The 19852-nt window shown below is 56.9% G+C and overlaps 1 protein-coding gene across 1 annotated transcript in view; it reads left to right on the top strand.

The window, feature by feature from the left end:
* Nucleotides 1-56: 56 nt before the first annotated feature.
* The window catches only part of NOTCH3 (notch 3), a 29146-nt gene continuing 9350 nt past the window's right edge, over nt 57-19852 (top strand). Inside the window, exons 1-26 of the mRNA XM_012728934.1 lie at nt 57-174; nt 817-875; nt 3918-4015; nt 5533-5675; nt 5749-6087; nt 6178-6300; nt 6386-6619; nt 7661-7816; nt 7906-8091; nt 8543-8656; nt 8959-9072; nt 9581-9814; nt 9931-10041; nt 10439-10631; nt 10717-10868; nt 11095-11208; nt 11632-11787; nt 13006-13231; nt 13666-13867; nt 14149-14302; nt 14598-14782; nt 15279-15411; nt 15498-15755; nt 15842-15960; nt 16396-16961; nt 18400-18732. Of these exons, the coding sequence (XP_012584388.1) occupies nt 57-174; nt 817-875; nt 3918-4015; nt 5533-5675; nt 5749-6087; nt 6178-6300; nt 6386-6619; nt 7661-7816; nt 7906-8091; nt 8543-8656; nt 8959-9072; nt 9581-9814; nt 9931-10041; nt 10439-10631; nt 10717-10868; nt 11095-11208; nt 11632-11787; nt 13006-13231; nt 13666-13867; nt 14149-14302; nt 14598-14782; nt 15279-15411; nt 15498-15755; nt 15842-15960; nt 16396-16961; nt 18400-18732 (4820 nt within the window). The remainder of the gene's footprint in view (nt 175-816; nt 876-3917; nt 4016-5532; nt 5676-5748; nt 6088-6177; nt 6301-6385; nt 6620-7660; nt 7817-7905; nt 8092-8542; nt 8657-8958; nt 9073-9580; nt 9815-9930; nt 10042-10438; nt 10632-10716; nt 10869-11094; nt 11209-11631; nt 11788-13005; nt 13232-13665; nt 13868-14148; nt 14303-14597; nt 14783-15278; nt 15412-15497; nt 15756-15841; nt 15961-16395; nt 16962-18399; nt 18733-19852) is intronic.

Genomic DNA, 19852 nt, shown 5'->3' on the forward strand with positions numbered 1-19852 from the left:
GGGACGCGCCCGGAGCCCAGGGAAGGAGGGAGGAGGGAGGGTCGCGGCCGGTCGCCATGGGGCCGGGGGCCCGGCGCCGCCACCACCGCGGCCTCCGGATCTCGCCGCCGCCGCCACTGCCGTCCGTGCGGTCGCTGCCCATATTGCTGCTGCTAGCGGGGCCGGGGGCTGCAGGTGAGGGGCCGGGACCTGGGGGGTGGGGAGAGCGGAGCGCTAGGATTCCGGAGTCTGGAAGGGGCGGGGGCGGGGTGGAGGAGGGGGCTGGGGAGGGCGGACTGGAGCCGGAGACCAGAGCTGGGAATTCGGGGCGCAGGAGCCTCTGGGCCAACCTCGGGGGTGGGGGGAGCGGCAGGGTTGAATGGGGGTAGGGATTCAGCATGGGAGGGCAGGGTCCCAAAGGTCTGAGGAACGGGAACCTTGTAGCTATCAGACTGGGGATGAATGGATCCAGAAGTCCGTGACTGGAAACTGGAGGTGCGGGGACCAGAGACGGGGGTGGGTACCAAGATTCTGGGACTCTCTTTGAACCCATACCTGTCTGGATCCTGGTGGGAGCCAGTACCCCGTGACAAAAGGCACCCCCGAACCCCCACCACGCACTTACTCGGGGCAGGCCTGGCCGGGCGGGAGGGCGGGCGGGGGTGGGGTGGGGAGGGGGCGCGAAGTTCTGGGAGCTCTGAACTCGCAGAAAACTTCCCAGACCGGAGCGCGCCAAGACTCGGAGCTGGAATTGGAGCTGGAGCCACAGCGAAGCCTGCGCCCCTTTCCCCCCTCCCGGTCCTATGCCCCACTCCCTTCCCCTGCTGCCTGGACCAGGCGACCCCGAGACCGCGCCCCCTCACGGGGAGGAGAGGAGAGGAATTGGGGGCCCGAACGTACGTGCTCCTCTCGGGTTCCAGTGCCCCCTCCCTGCAGCCAGAACCTCTCCCCTGACTGCCGGGGACCCCCGCCCCTCCCCCTCCTCGCTCTCTCCTCCCCCGCCCGGGACAATGGCCGCGCCGTCTAGACACCCCCTCCCTCTGGCCGGCCTCGCGCTTTCTTTGCCAGACAAAGCAGGACCGGCGGCAGGGCCCAGGCGGGGGCTTAGGGGGCGCACCCCCAAGAGAGGCCTAGCCCGGGAATGAGGCACAAGGGCAGGCCTATGGGTCTAGGCCCTATGTCTTCTGACACCACTGTGGGCTCATCCGAGAAAGGTGAAGGACGCCGGTGGGAATGGTCCCTTCAGCCCAGTTATGGGGCCAGTGGGGCAGGACTGGGCAGGAGCGGCCACCCCTTGGGGCTTTCTAGCAAATAAGTGTACATTTGTGCACACATATGTACACATGGCCTGTCACACACTCGTAGGCACACACAGCTCTGGGCCACACATACGGAGATACGGTTGCATGCACACACAGAGCGTACCTCCAGATGTGCTACACATTCAGCTCACACAAGATACACAGCTCACAATGAAAATGTGCACGGATACTCACACTTGTTCACACACATGGTGCATTACCTGCCCAAGTTCTCATACAGCTGCCTGCACACACTCAGATGCACAGAGACATGTCCAAGGACATGCCTGCATCTAGCTCCCACGTGCAGATAGGCACACCCAGCCCATACGCAGACATACCCGTGCACACACTACATATACACATACAGATACAAGACTATGCCCCATGCATGGTGCTTACATGGACACACAACAGATCCAGCCTACATGCATTTAACACACGTCTATATCCATGAGTGCCAGAAACATACGAGGTTCACATAGCCCACAGCCCAATAGAGGCCAGTAGCCACTGTCGTGTGGTCCTCAGGGTGAATTCACAAACACTCACAGGTGTCTGTCTGGGTGATAGTGTCCTGTCTGATTGAACCTTAAAGGAGAGACATTTCCCATGTTGGCCCAATCAGATGTCAGTTCAACTCACTGTCTCACTAGCTCGCTGTCTTCCTTTCTGTCTGCCTCTGTCAACTGTCTCCTCTCTGTGCTGGCTTGCTTCTAATTTCCTCTTTCATGCCTAGCTATCTGTTTTTCTCCACCGCCCCCTCCCCCCAAACACACAGTGGCACCATACCTGCCTGCACATGAAACTGCAATTCTCCACTACCTCACACCCAGCCACTCCCCTGACCCATCTGGCAGGACAGTTAAACTGTACCACACCCTAGAGGGACTGAGCCCTCAGGGATGGGGATGCTGGACAGGGCAGCTCACGTCTTGTGCCAGCTGCCCCACCCTTCGGCACATACGCTATTCTTGTAAATGCAGTGCTGGCTAGGTGTGGGGAACATGCCCTGGCCTCTCCCCAAAGCCCTGCTGGAGTAGATGCCGGGCATCAGGGGAAAGTAAGATTCCCTACTCCCATGCCCTTCATTATCTCTCCCCGTCCCATTTGGGGTACACAGCCCCAGGCCCCCCTTTGGCACTCAGCATCCTCACTTCCTGCCGCAACACCCTCATTCTGGAAGTTTCCTGAGCCCCCACATCTGGTCCTCCTCCTGCCTGCCCCTGTCTCGTGGTTCCCAGGGTTCTAGCTGGCAGGGACAGCTGCAGCCCCAACAGCTGGGACCAGGGCAGGGGGCCGTGGGAACTGTAGATGGTGGGGGCTCCCTGCACCCATAGAGACACCCCCAGCTCGATGCAGCTGTTGCCTGGGGTGGGGGGGTCTGTCACGGGCTGGGGTTCCTGTGTGCCTGCCTGACCGCCCTTCCACCTTCCTTCACCACCCCCACAGCTCCCCCTTGCCTGGATGGAAGCCCATGTGCAAATGGAGGTCGCTGCACCCAGCTGCCCTCCCGGGAGCCTGCCTGCCTGTGAGTGCCTGGCTCTGAGCCATCAGTGGCCCCTCTGTGGGGAAGTGTCTGCCTTGTGCCCTGCCTCTGTGTCCACCATGGATGACTCTACTGCCTCCTGTGTGTGTTTGGCTTGGGCACATTCTTGTCTCTCCATTGGACTTGAGCAGGGGTCTGGAATCTGCCCAGAGTTCAAATCCTGTTGCTCACTGTTAGGAAGTTAAACTTGTTAAGTTTCAGTCACCTAGTCTGGAAAGTTGGGACCATAACCACAATTTCACAAAGTTCTCACTGCCTGAGGTCACCTCATAGTGTCCCTAGTGGAGGGGGACCATTGACAGTGACTTGACAGTAGCAGATACCCTCTCCTATCTCAGGACCTGTGAGACAGCCCTGTTCTGCTGTGTTCTTGCCATATAACCTTGGATTAGTCACCTCCCCTTTTGGAACCTTACTGCATTGTGAAATATGGGTGCTTCTCTGTGACTTGTGACCATGAAGGGATCTAAGAATTCAATCATTGGATAATGCAAGGAAAGACAGAGACTTGGTTGGAGGGATTGCTGAAGGAGACAGAACTCCATTTAAGTTCTGGGCTCTGGGACAGTGAGCAAAAGCTTTGAGCCTCTGAGCCTCTTTTTGCAGGAGTAGTAATTCCTCTTAACGGGGTTGATTGTAACATGAAGAGAACCTTCACTTGATAAACTCATCACAGTACTCAGCATATAGTAAGTGTCAGTAGATGGGGATTATTATTATAAGTAAGACTGATGATAGGGACACAGGAAATCGGTGCCGTGCTAGTAAACTCTTACGGTTGGGGGGAACACTTAGTTCCTTTCTTAATATTATTATTATTAATTGATTCATTAATGGATTCATTTATTCAACAAGTGTACTTGGCCAAGCTAGATAGATCTGGGGTGCCTTAAGATCCAGGAGAGGCCTTTTGAAGTTACACGTGCACTTTGGAGCCCTACTTGGGTCTTAACCACACTAAATTTTTTTCTTGGGCTGGGAGTCTGCTGTGGTGGGGATAGGAGAACGTGTGACCGTTCTCACAGCCTCTCACACGGGAGGCGGAGAACCTGTACACTGGAGCTCCACACCTGGAATCCTGCCGACAGGTGAACGCGCCCGCGGCTGCCCCGCCCCCTCTCCGGACAGGTGAATCACCGGTGCGCACTACCGCCCGGAGCCGGAGCCGGAGCCGGGCCAGCCCGAGGTGGAGCGGGCTCGTCCTCCGGCGCAGCGCCGTGGGAATCACTCCCGGCAGCTCTCCCTTTCCCGATCTCTTTCAATGCGCGTGTTCTTTGAGGGACGCCCCAGTCTGTCACATTCCGCAGGGTCCTCCAGTGTCCCCCTCAAAGTAGGTTCCCATGTCCTTGTTTCTAGCTTCTAATCCTCGCCTCCTCCTGCCAACCCTCCCACTACAGTCCTCGCTCCCCGCTTTAGTCTCCCCCAAAGCTCTGGCTGCGGGGCGGGGCGCTGTGGAGGTTGGAACCGGCCCGACCGGTCGGCAGGGGCGCGGGGCGCAGAGCGTGGGAATCAGCCCTCGGCGCCGGGAGGGGTCCACGCGGCCGCGCCCTGACAGGCGGTGGGACTGCAGTCCTGGGCGGCCGGCGCAGTGCGCCCCCTCCCGGAACGCAGTCTGGGCGGGCGTTCTTCCGCTGCGGGTCTTAGGGAGCCGGGCCCTCCCCTCCTAGGGCCATCTGCACCCCGCACCGGCCCCGTGAACCTGTTTTGTTGGGGGCCAGTATGAGGAGTTCTTGTGAGTGAGGCTAAAGACTGGGTCAGCTTTTTTAGTTTGGCCCCAAGCTGTGGGCACAAGCCAGAGGGAAGGACCCTCGTGAGGGGTGGACAGCTTAAGAGGCTGGGCTGAACGCACTGGCCTCTCCAAGGACCTCCCCTGACCCCTACCATTGTCCCTCTGAAGCTTTCCAGTCCTAAGAACACTTCCAACTTTCCTATTCTCAGGCTCAAGGTTGCTTGGTGGGTTTGGGGAGGGGCTGCAGACTGAAGGACCTTCCCTCAGCAAGTGGGGTACAGCAGCAGTGACAATCTCTGCTTCCAGCCATGGAAGGAAGTAGTTCATATGCCCCCAGGAGAGGAGTATCAGTGGGGTCCGCCATGTCTTAGTAGGAGGATGTGAGTGGGTGTCTGGGTATTGACAGTACATGGAATCGATGTGTCCCTCTGTGTATCTGTGTTTTTCCCGTCACCAGTCTCCATGTGCTGAGTGTTTGTCTTTTGGAACCTGAGACTTTGCATTTGTTGTTCCTGCTTCCTGGCATGCCCTTCCCTACACTGCCCCATGGCTTCCTCCCTCACCTTCTTCAGCCTGTGATGATGTCATCTTTACATCTGTCACTTACATCTGCAAAGACTTTTTCCAAATAAGGTCACATTCGCAGGTTCTGGGACATAGGCCTTTTTTTTCTGCCCTTACCACTCCACCCACTACATTTTTATGGTCCTCGTGACCCTTACCATCCCCTGCTGTTGTATATTAATTCATTATTTGTATATTGTCTTTTTGCCTGACCTGGCTGTGAGCATCCAGAGGGTGCCGGCCATTTGTATTGTGCTTTCTGTTGCACTTCTATTGCTAAGACTAGAGTAGGTACTTAGTGACTATTTGTGGGTGATTGAACAAGCATGTGTGTTTGCTGGGCTGTTGATATAATTCATGCCTGGGACACTCCTGCCTTGTACGGGTCCCACACAGCTGTCTGTTCACAGGTGCCCACCAGGCTGGGTAGGTGAAAGGTGCCAGCTGGAAGACCCATGCCATTCGGGACCCTGTGCTGGCCGTGGTGTCTGCCAGAGTTCTGTGGTGGCGGGTGCTGCCCGGTTCTCCTGCCGCTGCCCCCGTGGTTTCCGAGGTAAGGGAGCGCCCGGAGGAGAGGGAGGCAAGAGTGTGGCCAGTCCTAGCTCATCTTCTCCCGGTCCCTCCAGGCCCTGACTGCTCCCTGCCAGATCCCTGCCTCAGCAACCCCTGTGCCCATGGTGCTCGCTGCTCAGTGGGGACCGATGGACGGTACATCTGCTCCTGCCCACCTGGCTACCAGGGCCGTAGCTGCCGAAGTGATGTGGATGAATGCCGGACCGGCGGCCCCTGCCACCATGGTGGCACCTGCCTCAACACCCTTGGCTCCTTTCGTTGCCAGTGCCCTGCTGGCTACACGGGGCCACTGTGTGAGAGTCCCGCTATGCCCTGTGCTCCTTCACCATGCCGCAATGGGGGCACCTGTAGGCAGAGCAGTGATCTCACCTACGACTGTGCCTGCCTTCCTGGTGAGGGAGTGGGGCCCAGGGGAGGTGTCAGGGTTGGGGGTTGCCGGTCAGCCTGGCAATGACCATCCTTGTGTCCTCCTCTGCTGGTAGGGTTTGAGGGTCAGAACTGTGAGGTAAATGTGGATGACTGTCCAGGTCACCGTTGTCTAAATGGGGGGACATGTGTGGATGGCGTGAATACCTACAACTGTCAGTGCCCTCCCGAGTGGACAGGTGAGCATAGGGCTGAAGGGAGTGGGTGACAGACCTTGGGTAGGGATGTTCCAGGTGACTGGACTATCACCTCTGTGTGTCACAGGCCAGTTCTGCACAGAGGATGTGGATGAGTGTCAGCTGCAACCCAACGCCTGTCACAATGGAGGCACCTGCTTCAATACACTGGGTGGTCACAGCTGCGTGTGTGTCAATGGTTGGACAGGGGAGAGCTGCAGTCAGAATATCGATGACTGTGCCACGGCTGTGTGCTTCCATGGGGCTACCTGCCATGACCGGGTGGCCTCCTTTTACTGTGCCTGCCCCATGGGCAAGACTGGTGAGTGGCTATTTCTATGTAGGCAGCAGAGAGCCATTGATATTTCTAGAGTGGCAGCCAGGCTGCGGTTCGACTTGAGCATTAGAGTGATTATTCTAGAGGCCAGATTTGTGATGAAAGGTAAGCTTGGAGAGGTCTGGGAGGAGGCTTGCGTATAGTCAGGGGGGATGCCATGGACTGATGAGCTATATTCTAATTAAGAAAGAGAGGGGACATTTGGAAGTGGCAAAGGTCAGAGGTAGCTCGGAAATGGAGGGAAGGGCATATCAGACAGGTTTCTATAGAAGCAAAGTATGAGAGTATTGATTATCAGAAAAAGGATCAATAGATTTAAAGATGTTATGTGTATGTTTCCAATTTATTGTCAATTGCTTCAGAAAAAAAAAAAAGCTAGACCCTCCCTGGTGGCGCAATGGGTTAGATCTCAGCACAAGTTTGATCCCCTGCTGGGGAGGTGACCCACATGTTGTGGCAGACCCCTCCTGACCGGCCTGCTGCTCTCCCCTCAGCAGTGTGTTTCAGTAGATCTGCCTGTATGTTTGACATTTTTCATAATGCATTGTTGTCATTCAACTTCGTGATCTTATTTTTTAAAGAATTATTCCTTTAATGTAAAATTTTTATTTTATTTGTTTTTGCATAGGAGAACTGGGGTAATGGCTGGGGAGAAGCAAGAGGATTCACTAGAGACAGAGTGGGGAGCAAAACATGCAGACCTACCAAAGTACACTGCTGAGGGGTGTAGTGGGCAAGACAGGAGAGGTCTGCCGCGCCATGTAGATCAGCTCCCTGGCGGGGGATCAAACTCAGGCCACTTTGCTGCTGGAGGGCTGTTGCAGTGGTAGCGCTGAGACTTAACCCCTAGCCCTCCAGGGAAGCCTCATGATACTTTTTTTATTTAATGATAAATGGTTGGGGAGAAACGGCTACCAAATTACAGAGCAGGATAGTGTAAACAAAATAGAAAACATTGTGCTGGTGTGTGGTGCCACTGGGCAGAACTAGAAGGTGTGCCCTTGACTGCTGCCTGTTGCTTCCCAGGACTGCTGTGTCACCTAGATGATGCCTGTGTCAGCAATCCCTGTCATGAGGATGCTATCTGTGACACGAACCCCGTTAATGGCAGGGCCATCTGTACCTGTCCACCTGGTTTTACTGGTGGAGCATGTGACCAGGATGTGGATGAGTGCTCCATTGGTAAGGGGGATGTTATTTTAGTGTTGGGAAGGAGAGGAGAGGCGAGTCCTCAGCTGCCTGCACCTACCCCCTTCTGCCTATTTTCACAGGTGCCAACCCATGTGAACACCTGGGCCAGTGCGTGAACACACAGGGCTCATTCCTGTGCCAGTGTGGTCGTGGTTACACTGGCCCAAGATGCGAGACAGATGTCAACGAGTGCCTATCTGGGCCCTGCCGAAACCAGGCCACATGTCTAGACCGCATAGGCCAGTTCACCTGTATCTGCATGGCAGGTATGTAGTGGGTATGGCTCAGGAGGGTCCTGAGGCTAGGGGTGGAGCTAGAGAACCCTGTGAGAACCCTGGAGAGTGGAAGTGGGGTGGAGCTGAATTTAGAATGAGATTCTAAGAGACATAACCCTGGCTGAGGTGGAGGTGGGACCAGAGAGGAGTCTTGTGCTTGGCTGGGGCCAAGATCAAATAGAGTCTGGAACCCCTTAGAGGGGGCTGGGAATAGGCCTGGAACTTAGGACACACTGGGGTTTGGGGATGGTTTGAGGGTGAGATCAGGGGCTGTGCTGGGCTCAGGTGGAGACTGCACACATTTTGTACTAAACTTGGGCCAGAAGCAAAACCAAAGGCTTAGGGAACTGTCTATATAAGAGGGCGATAGAGTATTTCCCCCGACCCCCAACTTTCCCCCCAGGGTAGCCCCTTGGCCCAACCCTCTTCCCTCAATCTCTAGGCTTTACTGGCACCTACTGTGAGGTGGACATGGATGAGTGTCAGAGCAGCCCATGCGTCAATGGCGGAGTCTGCAAGGACAGAGTCAACGGCTTCAGCTGCACCTGCCCCTCAGGTAAGCACCCTGGGTTAGGGATTCCGAAAAAGATGGGTCCCTGCAGGGGCAAAGAACTGAGGTACATGGCAGAGGTGCAGGGGGTGGGGGGTAGGGAGAGGATTCACCAGAGACAGAGTGGGGAGCATAACAGGTGGATCTACTGAAATACACTGCTGAGGGGAGAGGTGGGTGAGACAGGAGAGGTCTGCTGTGCCATGTGGTCAGCTCCCTGTCTGGGGATCGAACTCATGCAGGCTGGGTGGGCAAGGAGTTAGGCTCTGACAGCTCTGTGCCTCTGTTCACCCTGCTCCCCACCCCAGGTTTCAGCGGGCTCATGTGTCAGCTGGATGTGGATGAATGTGCAAGCACTCCCTGCAGGAATGGCGCCAAGTGTGTGGACCAGCCTGATGGCTATGAGTGCCACTGTGCGGAGGGTGAGGGCCGGCTGATGATTGGTCGGGAAAACTGGAGGCTGGGTTAGGGGGGCCAAAGGACTGATGACAGCTTGGGTGAAAACTTGGGGGTAGGGCTGCACGGCCCCCTGTTATAACCTAGGGGTGGAGCCAGTTACGCAGTAAGATTAGTGGTGGGGCTACAGGCCTCTGTCTGGGATACTGGGCACTTGTGACCTGAGAAGGAGGAAGAAGAAGGATCCCACTTGTTCTCAGGTACCTCCCGCATATTCCTGTTTTCAGGTGAGAGTGAGGCAAAACTGGACTGATAGTGTGAGGATCTGAGGCACCCTGGGGGGGTGGGGGTGGGGTTAGTCTAGAAGGGTCCTGGCCGGGGCAATTCTTGGAGCTTGCAGGTGTGTGGAGTGTGCAGGGAAGGGGCATGAACTGAGCCTGGCTCCTCCATAGGCCGGGCCTGAGGTAGACCTGAGCCAGGAATGGGCTGGGCCAGAGGCAAGTGGGAGGACCGTGACCCGCTGAATCCCTGCAGGCTTCGAGGGCGTGCTCTGTGAGCGCAATGTGGATGACTGCTCGCCAGACCCGTGTCACCACGGGCGCTGTGTGGACGGCATCGCCAGCTTCTCGTGTGCCTGCGCCCCGGGCTACACCGGCACACGCTGCGAGAGTCAGGTGGACGAGTGTCGCAGCCAGCCCTGCCGCCATGGGGGCAAATGCCTAGACCTGGTAGACAAGTACCTCTGCCGCTGCCCTCCTGGCACCACAGGTGAGGCCTGGGGCTGGGCTTGGGCGGGAACAGTGCATGTGAACAGGCATCCTGCATGGGAATGGTAACCCTGGCAGGGCACAGTGGTGGCTACCTGGTCATGTCCCCTTCCCCAGGTGTGAACTGTGAGGTGAACATTGATGACTGTCTCAGCAACCCATGCACCTTTGGAATCTGCAGGGATGGCATCAACCGCTATGACTGTGTGTGCCAACCTGGCTTCACAGGTGGGCGAGCGGCTACCATGGGACAGGGGTCTCTATAGGCGGGGGTGAAATCGCATCTTTCTTGGCCATGCTTTGCCCCTCTCTGTGCGTGCTTGTCAGTAGGATTGTCGACAACTCTTTGCTCTCTCTCTTTGACCCGACACAGGAGTACCCTGGAATGTGGATGAGGGTGTCCACAATCGGGGTGGGGATTTCCGAGTAGGATCAGGGTAACCACTGGTAGAAATGAAAGTGACTTTCCTGTGAGTTGGGATGAGGATGACCTGAGTTGAGTAGGTGCCTGCCCTACTTTGTAAGAGCTGACAGGTTATGAGAATAGGGTTGTCCTCGCTCAAGGGTGTGGCTGAAAGGGCAAAGCTGGCCGTCCTGGGACGAGTGTTGCCTTCCTGTTCCCCAGGAGCCCTGTGCAATGTGGACATCAACGAGTGTGCTTCCAGCCCCTGCGGCGAGGGAGGCTCCTGCATGGATGGGGACAACGGCTTCCATTGCCTCTGCCCCCCTGGCTCCTTGCCCCCACTCTGCCTCCCCCCAAGTCATCCCTGTGCCCAGGAACCCTGCGGTCACGGCGTCTGCCATGATGCACCTGGAGGGTGAGGCTGCTCCCCAGACGTCTGCCCCTCTCCTGCCTCCCCACTGTCCTGCCCAAGTGCTGGCCTTGACTGCCTCCCCCAACAGGTTCCGTTGTGTGTGTGAGCCTGGCTGGAGTGGCTCCCAGTGCAGCCAAAAACTTGCTAGAGACGCCTGTGAGTCCCAGCCCTGCCTGGCTGGTGGGACCTGTACCAGTGATGGAACGGGATTCCGCTGCACCTGTCCCCCTGGTGTCCAGGGTGTGTTGTCCCTACTTCCCCTTGCCAGCGCCCCCCTTGGCCCCCTTCTTCCTTCTCACTTCCCTTTGCTTCATGGCCTCTCTCTCCTTTACATTTGCCCTTTTTTCCTCTGCCCCCAGGAGCTAGGAGGTGGGTATTAAGGTGGAGACCCTGGTGGGGGTGGGGTAGGGGCGAGATGGGAACGTGAAATCTCTTAAGACAGTGTCACTCTGCCTGCCCACCACAGGCCGCCAGTGCGAGCTGCTCTCCCCCTGCATTCTGAACCCCTGTGAGCATGGAGGCCACTGCGAGTCTGTCCCTGGCCAGCTGGCTGTCTGCTCTTGCCCCCCGGGGTGGCAAGGTACATCAGCTGCTTTTCTTTCTCTCCCCCTTTGCCTTCTCTGTACCCATGCTGGGTGACTCTAGAGAACCAGAGGGGGACCTGCCTCTGGCCCTGCCTTTTAGAAGGGCTTTCAGAGGTGGATACTGACACAACAAGCCCATGGGGTCAGTTGTAGAGACTCGAAAGGGATATGAGGTGGGGATGTGGGGAGGTGAAAACTCAGCTGAGGGTCCGTTGGTAGCTTCCTGGAGGAGCACTAAGTCCTGCCTAAGAGGACACCTTCACCTACTGAAACAAAAAGTAGTTCCGAACAGCATGTTCCAGAGCAGATGCCCAGAGGCAGATGACCACACATCTAATTCTTACCTTCACTCATCTCAGCCCCTGGGTTGAACACCAGGTACCCTCACATCTAACCTTAGATGTCACCTTAAACCCCAGGCACGCGATGCCAGCAGGATGTGGATGAGTGTGCTGGCCCCTCCCCCTGCGGCCTGCACGGAACCTGCACCAACCTGGCGGGGAGTTTCAGCTGCACCTGCCATGGGGGCTACAGTGGCCCCTCGTGTGATCAAGACATCAATGACTGTGACCCCAGTGAGTTTGCGGGGTGGGGGGTGGAGGGGCGGGAGCTCCTGGAAGAGCCCTAGGGAATGTGTTAATCAAGTCCATAGCGTGTGCCTAGCACTGGGCTTTCATTTTATCTTCACCGTTTTCTTACTTCTCCCATTTTACTCATGGAAATTGAGGTCCAAGGAAATGTACTTGCTTGAGGTCATGCAGCACATTAGGGGATGAGCAGGGAATAGAGCACAGATCTGGCTGACTCTGAAATCTGTAGACCTCAGACTTGCTGGGGCTACACTACAAGTCAGGGCTGCGTGCAAGTATGCGGTAATAGGTACCAGTGAGTTCTCCAGGACTGCTTTCCCCTGGACAAATATCACAGGCCACACAACGCAATGAAAATTTTTCTAGTAACCACATTATGGAAGTAAAATATACCTATGTGTTAATACTTTTTTTTAAAAGATTGATTTATTTATGCATACAGAACTGGGGTACAGTCCAGAGGTGTAGGGACAGTGAGAGGCTTCACCAGAGACAGAGTGGGGAGCAGAACAGGCTGACTGATGAAGTACACTGCTGAGGGGAGCAGCGGGCGAGTCAGGAGAGGTCTGCCGTCTGGGCCGGGGATTGAACTCACTGAAACGGCTGAGGCCAGCTTGCAGTGCTGCGTTCTAACCCATTGTGCCACCAGGGAGGGCCCATGTGTTATACTTTTGAACAAACATATAAAAATACTATCATTTTGACGTGTCATCAAAATAAAAATAATTGAGATATTTTATGTTGTCTAACAAACAAGGCTTAAAACTAGTGTGTATTTTATACTTACAGCACACCTCAGTTTGGACCAGCCATATTTAGTGCTGTGCTTTAATCTGCTGCGCCACCAGAGAGTGCCCTGGACCAACCACATTTCAAGGGCTCTGTAGACACATGTCAGTGGTCAGTCCTGGCCAATAAAGGTCTGGGGAGGCCTCTTGTGCCAGCCCAGGATTAGAGCAGACCCAACCAGTGGCAGGTGCTCGGCAGCTCTAAGGGATCTTTTGGTTCTCACCCATATAGGTGAGGTCCCCTGATACTAGAGGGGAGAGCCACACAGAAGTGGACACACTGATGCCTCAGGCCAAATGTGCCCTCTCAGTTGACTCTGGTTGCCTCTCGAGTCTCCTCTGTGCAAGATGTGGGTGGTTAGGCTGGCCGATGGGGGACCAGGACAGTGACAGGCCTCCCTGCTCCCCGCTACAGACCCCTGCTTGAATGGCGGCTCCTGTCAGGACGGCGTGGGCTCTTTCTCGTGCTCCTGCCTCCCTGGCTTTGCTGGCCCCCACTGCGCCCAAGACGTGGATGAGTGTCTGAGCAGCCCCTGCGGTCCTGGCACCTGTATGGACCACGTGGCTTCCTTCACTTGCACCTGCCCACCGGGATATGGAGGCTTTTACTGTGAGCAGGACCTACCAGACTGCAGCTCCAGGTGGGTGGGACCTCTACTTGGGAGTGGGGGCTCTGGCATCAGCTGGGGCATCATACTTGAGATGAAGTGGCTGGTGGGCTCCGTGACTTGACTCCTACCTCTGCACTCATGCCTGGTGGCCTGGTGGGGCTGTGTCTGGGAGGCAGGGTGTCTGTTTGGAGATGACCTTAGAGATTCTGTTCCCCTGGCCTGGGGAGGGGCTCTCCATGTGGCTCCCATTTTAGCGCTGAAGAACCTGGTAAGTTGAAGGTATGGGGCAGGACAGGGCAGGACAGGCAAGGCTGCTACTGGGGCTGCAGCTTCTGGTTCTGAGTCGGGAAGGGCTCAGTGTACCCACTCTGTGGTGGGAGGGTGTCTGAGAGTGGGCGGGGCCTGTGGGGACGCGGGGCCTGTGGGGACGTGGGGCCTGACTCACCCCCTTTCTTCCTTTTCAGCTCCTGCTTCAATGGTGGGACCTGCATGGACGGCGTGAACTCCTTTAGCTGCCTGTGCCGCCCGGGCTACGTGGGTGCACACTGCCAACATGAGGCCGACCCCTGCGTCTCGCAGCCCTGTGTGCACGGGGGCATCTGCACTGCCACTTACCCTGGCTTCCTCTGCACCTGCCCTGAGGGTTTCACAGGCACCTACTGCCAGGTGGGTGGGGTCATGGGTCTTGCAGAGGAGTGTTGGAGGAATGTCTCAGGTCAGGGGGACAGCCTGGGACCCTGGGCAGGGGTCTGTTGGGCACGCTGCAGGAGGAACTGGCCTCTATAGGGGAGGGCTTTGAAGGGGAGTTATGGTAAGGGGCCTGGTTGGGATCCTGGGAGAGGGTCTGGAAGTTCTGTGGTAGGGGCCTGCCTAAGATCCTGAGAGAGAAGTTGGGGTGTGGTTTCTAGGGGTTCCACAAACCCTAACGCTATGGGCTTACCCTCCAGACGCTGATAGACTGGTGTAGCTGTTCGCCTTGCCAGAATGGGGGTCGCTGTTCCCAGAACGGGGCATCTTTCTACTGCCTTTGCCCCCCTGGGTGGAGTGGCCACCTCTGTGACATCCAGAGCCTGCCCTGCAGGGAGGCGGCAGCCCAGATAGGTGAGGCGGACTCAGTGGTCAGGCGTGTGGGGCCGGCTGTGTGTGTGCGTACTTTCTGCTGGTGTGAGCTGGATGAGGATTTGTGATGGCGTAGCTGAGTATGAGTGTATAAATAACAGCTGACCAGGGCCTGAACAGTGTGTGTCTCTGGAGACTGAAGACACGCATGTTTGTGTGTTGGCGAGAGCAAGAGAGACGGGGGTGGCGTGAGACTGTGACTGATGCCGGGGGTGTTGGGTGTGGGGTGCGGGCAGGAGAGGGGACATGTGCTTGACACCGCTGCCCCTTCATGCAGGAGTACAGCTGGAGCAGCTGTGTCAGGCCGGTGGGCAGTGTGTGAACAAGGATGGCTCCCACTACTGTGTGTGCCTGGAGGGTCGGACAGGCAGCCACTGTGAGCAGGAAGTGGATCCCTGCTTGGCCCAGCCCTGCCAGCATGGGGGTACCTGCCGAGGCTACATGGGGGGCTACATGTGTGAGGTAAGGGGCACCTGAGGAAGGACAGAGAGGAGCTAGTTGTGCCTGGGTGTGTCTGGGCTGGTATGGTGCGTCTCTCCTTAGGCTTGTCTGGGGTTCTGCTTTCATGATTCTGGGTGTATCTTTGTGGGTATCTCTCTGGGTAGGTCTGGGGGTGCCTTTCTCTTTAGTTGTTTCCTGGAAGCATTTATGTGTTTCTCTGTGCAAGGCATCTCTGCTGTAAGTGCATGAGCTAGAGAGTCGTGTTTGGGGTAGATCTGGGTGTTTCTCCCGTGCCTCTGACCTGTGTGTGTCTCTTGGCAATGGTGTCTGTGGCCTCTGTGTCTCGGTGTCCTGTGTCTGAGTGTGTTTCCTTGTGTTGTGTGTGTTTTCTGCACACTGGGCATATCTCCTGTGTTGGGTGACTGTATCCATCTGTGCTTGCACGCTCTGGGTCTGCATGAGGAGTGTCTTTTCCTCTGCATTGAGTAGGCCCCTGTCTCCACCCCCGCAACTGCAGTGTCCAGCTGGCTACACTGGAGATAACTGTGAAGATGATGTGGACGAGTGTGCCTCTCAGCCCTGCCAACACGGGGGCTTCTGCATTGACCTTGTGGCTCGATATCTTTGTTCCTGCCCCCCCGGGACACAGGGTACATCAGGGCCAGGGTTGGGGGACAGGAGAAGAGAATGAATCTCCATCCCCTTCTAATGGTCCCTTCACGCTCCCTTCTCCCAGGCGTGCTCTGCGAAATTAATGAGGACGACTGTGGCCCAGGGCTACCCCTGGATGCCAGCCCCCGGTGCCTGCACAATGGTACTTGCATGGACCTGGTAGGTGGCTTCCGCTGCAGCTGCCCTCCAGGATACACTGGTCTGCGCTGCGAGGCAGACATCAACGAGTGTCGCCCAGGTGTCTGTCATGCAGCACACACTCGCGACTGCCTGCAGGACCCCGGTGGGGGCTTCCACTGCCTTTGCCATGCCGGCTTCACAGGTAAGTACAGCGGTCTGGCCTGGGATTCTGCCCGTGTTCCCTCACTGTGGCTAATCCACAGCTCTCACCCCTCCCTTGTTACCCAGGTCCCCGCTGTCAGACTGTCCTGTCTCCCTGCCAGTCCCAACCATGCCAGCATGGAGGCCAGTGCCATCCCAGCCCAGGCCCTGGGGGTGGGCTCACCTTTGCTTGCCACTGCATCCCGGTAAGTGGCCGGTACGGCTCATGTCCAGAGTATGGGTTTCCTGGAGAAGAGGGGAGGGAGGTGGAACATGGAACATGTAGCTGTAGGTGACAGAAAAGTGGGCTCCTGGGAAATGCTGAAATTACCTGGAGTGTGAGTGTTTGTGTCCGGGGTTTGGAGATGTGGCCTCCTGAGGGAGGTGGGGCTTTTCTGCAAAGTTGGCCCCCATGGAAGGGGGAGAGGTGGTGCTCTGTCCTGGGGCTCAACCTTTCCCAAGTCCTGATCTTCCCATCCTTTTTTCTCCCCCGTCAACCTAAAACCTTTTACCCTCAATCCTTTTCTACCCTGCTTCCACCTCTCTCCCTCTCACTCCTCCCTTGCTCACCTGCTTCCCCCTTCCCCTACCCTACTTCTGCTCTCTCTCTCTTTTTTTTTTCTCTCCTACCTGGCCCCCAGCCTTTCTGGGGCCCGCGTTGCGAGCAGGTGGCGCGTTCCTGCCGGGAGCTGCAGTGCCCAGTGGGCGTCCCATGCCAGCAGACGGTCCGTGGGCCGCGCTGCGCCTGTCCCCCGGGGCTATCGGGGCCCGCCTGCCGCGGTTTCCGGGGGTCAGTCCCTGGGGATGCGAACACCAGCTGCACGACTTCCTCTTGTCTCCACGGGGGCTCCTGCCGCCCGGTCCCGCTCGCGCCCTTTTACCGGTGCGCTTGTGCGCCAGGTTGGGCCGGGCCGCGCTGCGAGGTGCCCGCCGCGGTGGCCGAGGCCCCGGAGGAGCCGTTGTGCCCCAGCGCCTCCTGCCAGGCCAAAAGCGGGGACAAGCGCTGTGACCGCGAGTGCAACACCCGTGGCTGCGGCTGGGATGGCGGCGACTGCTCGCTGAGCGTGGGCGACCCCTGGCGGCAGTGTGCGGCGCTGCAGTGTTGGCGCCTCTTCAACAACAGCCGCTGCGACCCTGCCTGCAGCTCCCCGGGCTGCCTCTATGACAACTTCGACTGCCGCACAGGGGGCCGTGAGCGCTCCTGCAAGTGAGTCTGATGTCTGTCTGGCCGTCTGTCTGTATATTCACCCAGTCTGCCTGGCCATGGTTCACATATGACTGCTTCTCTGTTAGTGTGTCCATCTATTCATCCCCATCAGTCTGTCTGCCCCAGGACCATCCATGGGCTCTGCCTCTTTATCCTTCTGACATTTGTTGATTGTCAGTCTGTCTGTGTGCCATAGCTGGCCATCCATGGAGTCTGCCTCTGTTTCCTGCCTCTCTTTCTGTCCATCCATTTGCCATGACCTGTCATTTTGGTCATCCTTAGGTCATCTATTCAGCTGTCCATTCATCTGCCACATCTGTTTCTTTGTGTACCCTGTCTGTCTTTCCTAGTGCTGTGCCCATCCCTCTGTGCACCTCACATGCCCATTCTTGTGCCACTTCTGATTGTCTCACCCACATGTGTGCCCGGTCTGTCTTTCAATGTGTCCATCTATCTGACCACCCATGACCCTGCATGTTTTTTTTCCTGACTCCCTGGGCATCCCATATGTCTAGCCCTGTGCCCTGTTTATCTGTCCACCTGAATTCCTTTCTTCCCTCTGTACTCACAGATACCTGTCTGACCCCTTGCTGTCTGTACATGGCCTTCAGATGTTCCTCTTGCTGTCCGTATGCCAGCCTGTCTTTGTTCATCCATGTGCTTCTGTCTGTCCTGTCCCTTCCTGAACCGTTTTTGCCACTTTTTCTGTCCATGACTGCCTATCTTTTCCTACCCTTCTCTGTGCTGGTTCATGAGCCTTCTCTCTGTTCTCTGCACACCGTCTGCCCTTCCCGTGTGCTCTGCCGCCTTCGGCCCCTCTGTGTTCTGTCCGCTTGGAACCCTTCACTTCCTTGATCTCCCTGTGGGCATCCCCACCCACACCCCCAGTCGCTCTCTCTGCCATTTTTCTGATACTCAGCCTTGGTTCTCCCTCAGGGCCTTTGCAGTGTGGGTTCCCTGGAAGGTTCTTCCTTCAGGAAGCCTTCCTCACCTCCAAGGTTTTGCTCAGTAACACTGTCCCAGTGAGTTTCTCACTGGCTAACCCCCAGAAATCCTGTTTTATATTTTCCCTTACTATTTAACTCTCTATAGCACTGTGCGTACATGTGTTTACATTTAACTTACTGACTGGTGAATGGAATATATGATCTGCTCATTCATCTTACCTAATGTCTGCCTCTGTCCCCTGGAATGCCAACACCAAACGAGCCAGGATTTTTGCCTGGATCACATCCTCCTTTCTTCTGGCAGTCTTGCCAACAGCCATTGGTTTGCCGAATAAATGGCTGGTTTGCAGAAAGCCCGGGACGTGCAGACCCGTTCTAGTCCCGTGCTAGTACTGCCTGCGCGGGTACTGCCGGCGCTGGTGTGTGCAGGGGCGCATGCGCACGGGAGCAGGCACTCAGAGGCCCCTGACCCCATCCCTCTGCGCCCCCAGCCCGGTGTACGAGAAGTACTGCGCCGACCACTTTGCTGATGGCCGCTGCGACCAAGGCTGCAACACAGAGGAGTGCGGCTGGGACGGGCTGGACTGTGCGGGCGAAGTGCCGGCCCTCCTGGCCCGAGGGGTGCTGGTGCTCACTGTGCTCCTGCCCCCCGAGGAGCTGCTGCGCTCCAGCGCCGACTTTCTGCAGCGGCTCAGCGGCATCCTGCGCACCTCGCTGCGCTTCCGCCTGGACGAGAACGGCCAGGCCATGGTCTTCCCTTACCACCGGCCCTGGCCTGGCTCAGAATCCCGCAACCGGAGGGAGCTGGCCGCCGAGGTGATCGGGTGAGTGGCGCCACCGCTCAGGCTGGTGGGGGATGGGGGTGGGGCACCATTGGTCCGGTGCGTGTTCTTTACCCTTACTTCCTGGAGAGCCTTCTCCAGTGGGTCCAACAGATCTCAGCCTTGGCACCACCGACATGTGGGGCCAGATCATGCCCGGTGCACAGCAGGGCGCTGCGTAGCATTCCTGGACTCCTCTACTGGACGTAGAAAGCACCCTTCCACTCACCTGCAAGGTGTAGCAACCAAAAATGCCCCAGACATGGGCAAAGCATCCTTTGGGCAGCAGAATTGCCAATTATCCTCTCCCCAAGCTTTAGTGCTTTCTGCTTCTGTACTTCTGGAGAGACGGGGTTAGGGGAGTGGCTGAGGACATGTGTATCGGTTTTTTATTTTTGTTCTTTTTTCAACAAGGACAGTATACAACTATGCTGATGGTGAGAAGCCAGAAGGGAGGTGTGGCCTCTTAGGGGCCGGGGCCACAGAAGAGAGCTGGATTTTAGAGAAGGGGCTCTGGCTGGGTGTGGCTGGAATGGGGGCCATGGAAGAGGGTGGCTATGTACCCCTCCCTGGCTGGGGTCACCGAGTGATCAGATGAGTTCACGGGTCAGAAAACCTGGGTCACTTTGGGACTTGAACAGTTTGAGGACTGTGGGGATGTGGTGGAGACCTCCAGAAAATGACTGGTGGCTGAGGACAGACCATGAAAGAAGGATAGTGACTGTCATTGAAGTCATGGAGCAACTCAAACCGGGAGAGAAGGGGCAGAATTGTGATCTCTGGACACTGAGATCTGAGGGTTGGTTGAGGGAAATTGGCCCAGAAAGGAGGAGATGGAAGAAGCCAGAAAGAGAGGGAGCAGAAGATCTGGGGCATGAGGCGCTGGGGATCCCAAGGAAGACAGAGTTGCGAGGGGCTGGGTTCCTGGAAGCAGAGCCTGGGTGGGGATGCTACATGGGGTGTGTTGACTGACTCAGGAGAGAGGGACTGAGGATGGAGCGGGGGAGTAAGTGAAGTAGGTAGTCGGAGGCCTCGCAGGGCCAGCCCCAGTCGGACTTCACGGGTAACTCTAGAAGTGCACGAAGCAGGCAGAGTCGACGTCAGCCCGAGGCAGGAGGGCTCG

This window comes from Condylura cristata, unplaced genomic scaffold (genome assembly GCF_000260355.1).
Source record: "Condylura cristata isolate star-nosed mole 26May11 unplaced genomic scaffold, ConCri1.0 scaffold00024, whole genome shotgun sequence".
NCBI lineage: Eukaryota > Metazoa > Chordata > Mammalia > Eulipotyphla > Talpidae > Condylura > Condylura cristata.